Genomic DNA, 7,660 nt, shown 5'->3' with positions numbered 1-7,660 from the left:
AAACCGCATAAACACATTTCATTACACCAAATACACAAAATAATGTTATTTTTAGCAGCATCATATGACCCCTTCTTTTAAAGAAATCACTGTTTAAGGACTACAAAAAAAGGTTGGTAGGGACTACAACAAGCTTCTTCCCGGGTTTGTGACATCACTACCCCCGATGTTTACATAAACCCTGCCCCCGGGAACATGCAGCTACCCGTAATTGGAAGGGGGTGTGATGTTTCCGGACAACGTGCGCTAGGCGGCTAGCGAATCACAACACACTGGGCCAGCTAACCAATCTGAGCCCGATTGTGTATTTCTGAGGGAGGGGCTTCATAGAACCACGAACTCAACAGACCGTTCTGACGAGAACGAAAACAGCGGTGTAGAATAAAGGTAAAGTATGTGAAAATAACCCTTTTTTTTTTTTTTTTTACGTAGCATGAACACGTTACAGTGCACTCCATAAACACTATCAAGCCTTTGATAATAGCTGATCAACCTCCCCTTTAACATGGAGGGATATTATAAATGTGATTGTGCTGAAATCTAATTTACATCTGTAGAGGCATTTGATTTGTAGATATTGTTGAAGAGCATTTGTGTGTTGCAGAACCTGTTCCCCATGCTGTCAGCGCAGCAGCTGGTGCAGAGGCTTTACCCATACGAGGTCATGCTGGGAAAGGAAGGCCGTACTGCAGTAGAGGGGGTCTCAGTGTAAGTCTCTGTATACTCTATAAACTGTGTCCGTCTTCATTTCAGGCTGCAAAGCAACAGAATGTGATTATTTTAAAGGGGGGTCATTCTTTTCTATACCCACTGTATAATTAATTTCCACTAATAGAGACTCTGTTCTCAGAGGTTTGAGTTGACTGATGGAAGCACGAAACCTTCTCCGACTGCAGTGGTGAGCGCTGAGCCTGTGAATGGAGATCACGCAGGACAGGCAGCTGTCACCCTCAACATAACCAACCAGAACATCCCCTTTCAGGTCAGGACACAGCGATGGTGGTAAATTTGCTTTGCGCTTTATTTGGAATTGTGGATTAGATTAACCGTTTCTTCCCTCAATAGGAAATGCTGTGGTTTCTCCGCAGGTTACATCAGGGACGTGGCCGAGTCACTCACTCAACTGCAGTTCATCGGCACCCCCACCCACGACCGCCTGCTGTCTGAGATGATGCAGTCCCACCTCGGCAAAGACATTGGTCTGATCGGAGCCAAGGTACACAGACAACTTCCTGTGGCCACCCTCACTGACAAATGCACTTTGAACTAGAAAGTTGATGTGTTTCGAACAATAGCTCACTTTTCATATACTGCCTGTTAAGGTAATGCAGGAAGATCATCTGTGTCTTCTGTGTGTGCGTCATGGCTTGTGTTCTTATTTAAGTGAGATTAGATCAGATGAACAATGTATATCATATGCTTGTTTAGTAAAATTGCCTAGTGGTTTGGCTAATGCTGTTTCTTCTTGTTTTTTCAGGGCTGTGGCAAATCCGTGATTGCAAGAGAATTTGCTGAAATGCTGGGCTACAGCATTGAACCAATAATGCTTTATCAGGTAATGTCAAAACATAAGAAAATAATAAAAACTAATCAATCCCAAGAAGACAAAATGGTAACATTTTAAAGGAAGGATCAGTACAGGTTAAGTTGTACGCCACAGATGTTTTCGATTTCAATTGAAAATGGTTGTGCCTCAGCTGTTGGCAAAAATGTAGTTTAGTTTATTGTACAGTAGTCGACGTGTTATTTTCTGTGGTGGTGTGTCATTGATGCTGTCAGTAGAGTTCTACTGGTAGTGAACCTGAAAATATTCCTTTAAAGTTGCATATTTTTAATAGTGCACAAGCTGATATAGCAGTCGTCTTAGATTTGTACTGATATCTAGTGGTGTGGATGCAGCCTGTTTTGCGTTTTTTTTTGCAAATTTGTATGAATCTAATTTTTTATTTATTTGTGTGATGTGCTTACACACCGCTGATGCTTAGTTTTAGTTTGTTTGTTTGTTTTTTCTAAAAATCTTACTTTTTTGTGCAACTCAAATCGTTCAAATTTGAACGAATTCACCACCAAAATGTAAAATAATTGTTTCCTTCTAAAATTTCACTTTTTATTTTAGTTTTATAGAAAAAGTTTACATTTTCATACGACTCAAATCGTATAAATTTATACAATTTCATCGAGATGTTTTCATATGACTCCAATTATCCAAATTCATACGACTTCACCATCAAAATGTAAAATAATTGTTTCCTTCTAAAATTGCGCTTTTTATTCTAGTTTATCTAAAAATTGTGTTTTCGTATGACTCAAATTGTACAAATTTATACAAATTCAACAACCAATTCGCCAAAATGTAAATTAGTTGTTTTCTCCTAAAAATCATCTTTTTATTTGTTTCTTTTTTTTTTTTACTGATTATTTATATGACTCAAATCATCCAAATTCAAACTAATTTACCACCAATTCATCAAAATGTGAAATACTTACATTTTCCTCTAAAAATGTTTGTTTGTTTGTTTGTTTTATAAAAATCTTATGTTCATATGAACTCATACAAGTTGAACAAAATGTAAAATGTTGTTTTCTTCTGAAAATCATATTTTCATATGACTTAAATTATAAAATTAATTCATACAATTTCACCATTAATTTGCCAAAATTGTTTATAGATACATTTATTTTAAAATTTTATTATAAGATTGGGTTAGAAACTATACCGACTGTGCAGATGTGTTTTTTTTTTTTTTTGCTTTGAAATTGCGAGACGCAGGGCAGTGGTATCAAAAATGCTTTAGAGAGGCATTTTCAAACTCGTCCATCTAGCGCATGTTTACATGGAGAAATAAATTGTATTGCAGTTTTTCCATTTTATCTTTAACCTGGACTATTCCTTTGTAAAATGCAAAATGTTCCCAGTTGTGTTTTCCTTTACCCCCTTTCTTTTGCTCTCTTCTGTCTGGGTCTCTGAATGTACCTTCTCATCACATGAGCATGGTTTTGTGTTTGCTCAGTTGTGCGCAGCTGTGGACAGTGAGGTTTTCAGATGAGTGTTTGGGTTTTTGGGGGAAAGCTCAGTGTTGTCCTGGGCATCAGCACACAGAACCAGAGTTCATGCACCACAGGGGTCACAGATCTCCCTGAGTTTCCATCAGCAATCATTGGTGTTTTAATATTTGTGATTCTCGTAAGACCAAACAAAATATTTTTGAGCTCGAGTCCTTAAATAGCCATGTGTTCTTGGGTCGTTTCTATTCTTGGATCAGAGTCATGCCCTGTCCTTGATCTCCCCCAGTTATCATTAACAGCATTGGCCCTATTCTGCTTTCAGAACACAAAATCGTGTCAGCTGACTACGTAGGCAGCCTTTTAAGGCATCATAGTTGTGCTCCCAATGTAAATGCTGTTAAAAAAGACAAATGCCTTTTAAGATACCATGTTTTGGCATCACATGTGTTCTTCACAGAGAAAGCAATGCATTCACTGTAAAAAATTATCCTGGTAAATTTACAGTAAAAAGAACAATAAACTACCAAATCAGCTTTTACCTAAATTGTACTGATAACCACCATGATAATACAGGGAGTAGAGTAGAAAACTACATGATAAATCAGAGTTCATCGTAAGTGGCCTGTTGATAAAACATATAGACAGTGCACAGGGTCATACACACAAACACAAAACACCAGCAGGGTGACACACAATGCTAAAATAATACAAAAAACATTAACTAAATAACATAAAATGTAAGACAAAACACCCCAATGTACTTTATATCAAAAATAACAATAAACAAAATTATGTAAATAATAATATGCGATGTGTCACAGAGGGACTTCTGTAAATATCCTTGTACTTCTTATTTTTGATTTATTTTCATTAACGGTTAAAGGAATAGTTCACCCCAAAAAATTACATTTGCTGAAAATGTGTTCACCCTCAGGCCATCCAGGATGTAGATGAGTGTGTTTCTTCATCGGAACAGGTTTGGAGAAATTTAGCATTACGTCACTTTCTCACCAATGGATCCTCTGCAGTGAATGGGTGCCGTCAGAATGAGTCCAAACAGCTGATAGAAACATATTGGATGACTTGAGGGTGAGTACATTTTCAGCAATTTTTCATTTTGGGGTGAACTATCCCTTTAATGTAAAACTTAAACCAAAATGTTGATTGAGACTTCAGACAAAATGTGGTGAGGAGCTGATGTGAAGAGTTCTTGCTGAGCGCCCCGCAACAGCATGTGGGTCTGATCGCAGCATGCTCGTGTTTTGATGCACCTCATACAGACTGTGAAGAACCGCTCAGAGCAGAGTGTAAACTTTAGCGCCGCAGGTAGTAAAACACTGTGCGTGTGTGCGTTTAATACTGGAATGTCGGGAATTCCTTTGGCTCAGTGAGAATAGAGCAGGAAAAGGAAGCAGTCCGTGCATCATGCTCAAGTTATTTTTTACCGGTGAGAGCAAGAGGTCGTAGTGTATGGGGAAAAGAGGAATTTTGTAGCGCACTTCATCTTGTTAGCCCTCTGAAGCCCTTTTATGAACTCGTATGGGCCTCTGCTCGTCCCTGATGACATACAGTGCTTTCAGTTGTGGAAAAAATACAACGTCACAAGCCAGAAAAAGAGTCTTGGCACTTGCTTTGACAAGCAATACTGTTTTGTGTCTTGTGTTTCCACTTGTTATGATAGTTTTGTTCTCCCTGTGTAGATTCACCTTGAGATAACTTTTCAGTGTTTTTCTTGTCTTAAAAGTTAATGCGAATTTCCCTCAAACAGGTTGGCAAACAGTGGAAGAGTTCAATTGGTCTCATATTTTCATATTTTAATGTTTTTTTAATGCTTTAAATTTAATGTAGTGTTATAATAACAAGAATAAAATATGAACTTTGACACATGGAGCTTTATATGTGTGAAATTGCCGTTGAAAATTGTGTAATATTTGAACATGCTTGAAGCTAGTGATAGTTGTTTTTAATGTTTTTGAATTTGAATTTTCTTCTCACCAAGGCTGCATTTATTTGATCAAAAATACAGTAAAACAGTCATATATTTTGAAAAATTATTATAATTCAAAATAACTTTTCTATTTGAATATATTTTAAAATGCAATGTATTGCTGTGATGCAGAAATTTCAGCATCATTACTCCAGTGTTCAGTGTCACATGATCCTTCAGAAATCATTCTAATATGCTGATTTGCTGCTCAAGAAACATTTAGTATTATTATCAGTGTTGAAAACAGTTGTGCTGCTTAATATTGTTCAGGAAACCATGATCTTTTTTTTCTTAAGGATTCTTTGATGAATAGAATGAACTGTATGTTTGAATATTTGAAATGGAAATCCTTTGCAACATTATAAATATCTTTACTTTTAACTTTTGATCATTGTAATGCATCCTTGCTGAATTAATATGTATATATATATATATATATATATATACTGTATATATATATACAGTATCTCACAGAAGCGAGTACAGGCCGGCAGCACTCATGCAGCCCCAGACCATGACACTCCCACCACCATGCTCGACTGTGGGCAAGACACACTTGTCTTTGTACTCGCCACACATGCTTGACACCATCTGAACCAAATAAGTTTATCGTGGTCTCATCAGACGTGAGATATACTGTGTATATATATATATATATATATATATATATAGTATTTTCTTAGAGTATATATAGTATGCTAAAGATTGCTGTCCAACGATCTGAGGAAAAAAAAAACAGAACAGTTATAAACTGTTCAGAAACTGGAACAAAGCAGAAAATACTATGTACAAAATGTAATTAATTGAACATTTTCATTTCACACCATATTTGTTAAAAATTAGCCAATATATTGAGTGATTGCTACTTGAGATCATGGCACAGCCCTTTGCTTAAATCTTGAGTCATGGTGGATGTATTGTGTTATTATAAAAGATCAGTCACTGCCCATGCATTTCCATAACAGTCTAAAGCAGTGTGAATGACTGACCTCAAATTCACTGGTAAACCCTGTCCACACACACCTCTGTCCTTCTTTGTCAGCGTACTACAGGATACACTAAATGACAGGCATTGCCTCTGTGTGTGTGTGTGTGTGTGTGTGTGGTAGGACATGACTGCGCGGGACCTCCTCCAGCAGAGGTACACCCTGCCTAATGGAGACACAGCCTGGAGGGCCTCCCCACTGGTCACTGCTGCTCAGGAGGGCAAGCTGGTGCTGCTGGACGGCATCCACCGTGGCACTCTGGCTGTGCTTTCCAGGTCAGCCTCAATCCATACTTACTCTACACTTACACTACTATACACTTACTCTAGAGGCTTACACTATAACACCAAACCCAGTGTGATGCCAACTCATTTTTATCGTCCATAATCCAGAATGGTCAGTGTTCACGTATCTATATTAGTAGTAGTACTAATAATAATACTTATTATATTAATAATTCGTTATAATAATTCAAATGTTCATTATATCAATAAATTATTACTACTACTTCTACTAATAATAATATTAATGATAGAAAAAAATATGTTAATAGTAATAATTCAAATGTTCATATCAATAAATTACTACTACTTATAATAAATCAGATGTTCATAATACATTATTATTATTATTATTATAATGTATTGTTATTATGAAAAAATATTTGTTAATTATTCATTTAATTATTATTAGTAGTAGTAAGTTTAAATATTTATTATATCAATACATTATTAGTAGTAGTAAAATAATAATTTATTATTATTATTATTATTACTATTATAAACATTTGAGTTAGTAGTAGTAGTAATAATTTAGTAGTACTTTAAATGTTCATAATATTAAATTACTACTAATAATAAACTACTACTAATAATAATGACAATAAATGAATAATAATAGGTGGACAAATTAGTTGACACTGGAAACTTGTTGCATCAAGGACATTGGTTAGGACATTGTGTTTTATGTACCTCTCTTCATAAATGTCTGTTAACATATTTTTTTGACGCAATTTTTTTTTTTTTAATCCTTTTATTTTTGGTCTTTTTTGGCAGTTTTATTTATTATTTTTTTCTTGAGAACACACTCTTGGTGTGCAAACCCAGCACTGCTATTTCTGTGCTTGAGTTTTTCACTTTGGAGCAGATTGCTGGTCATTTGTTTGGTGATTAATCTGGCCTGCCTGTCTCAGGTTGCTGCATGACCGAGAGCTAGTTCTGTATGACAGGGCTCGACTACTGAGGTGGGACCGTTACCAGACTCTAAAAGACGAACTACAGCTCACTGACCAAGAGCTGCAAGACAGGTAATGTTTTAATCAGACAATTGCATGAATCTGCTCAGCTGACCCTTGATATCCTAATTTACAGTTGCAAAATGCACAGATTTTTAAATGCCATTCTGTTGTCTTTTGGTCATTTTCAATTACTATAAATACCACATAGTTTTTTTTTTTTTTTTTGTAATTTACAATTCATTTCTTTTTAAAGTTAACACTATTTTGAAACACTACCATGTAACATTTACATACCATACCTACCAATACCATGCACATTTAAATTATATTTGAAAATAACATAATAAAATAAAATATTCTAGCCTCTTTAGCAATTAGTTATACTAATTATTTAATACAAATAAAATAAAATAAAGACTAATGAATAAATTATATATTTTAGCT

The 7,660-nt window shown here is 35.5% G+C and overlaps 1 protein-coding gene across 1 annotated transcript in view; it reads left to right on the top strand.

Annotated features, from left to right (window-relative positions):
- Window positions 1-163: 163 nt before the first annotated feature.
- Window positions 164-7,660, top strand: part of LOC107670898 (von Willebrand factor A domain-containing protein 8-like) — a 25,317-nt gene continuing 17,820 nt past the window's right edge. Inside the window, exons 1-7 of the mRNA XM_016463705.1 lie at window positions 164-387; window positions 605-708; window positions 851-982; window positions 1,089-1,216; window positions 1,478-1,555; window positions 6,103-6,254; window positions 7,172-7,285. Coding sequence (XP_016319191.1) covers window positions 1,169-1,216; window positions 1,478-1,555; window positions 6,103-6,254; window positions 7,172-7,285 — 392 coding nt within the window. The 5' untranslated portion in view covers window positions 164-387; window positions 605-708; window positions 851-982; window positions 1,089-1,168. The remainder of the gene's footprint in view (window positions 388-604; window positions 709-850; window positions 983-1,088; window positions 1,217-1,477; window positions 1,556-6,102; window positions 6,255-7,171; window positions 7,286-7,660) is intronic.

This window comes from Sinocyclocheilus anshuiensis, unplaced genomic scaffold (genome assembly GCF_001515605.1).
Source record: "Sinocyclocheilus anshuiensis isolate Anshui unplaced genomic scaffold, SAMN03320099.WGS_v1.1 scaffold1366, whole genome shotgun sequence".
NCBI lineage: Eukaryota > Metazoa > Chordata > Actinopteri > Cypriniformes > Cyprinidae > Sinocyclocheilus > Sinocyclocheilus anshuiensis.
This window is presented reverse-complemented; position numbering and strand designations above follow the sequence as displayed.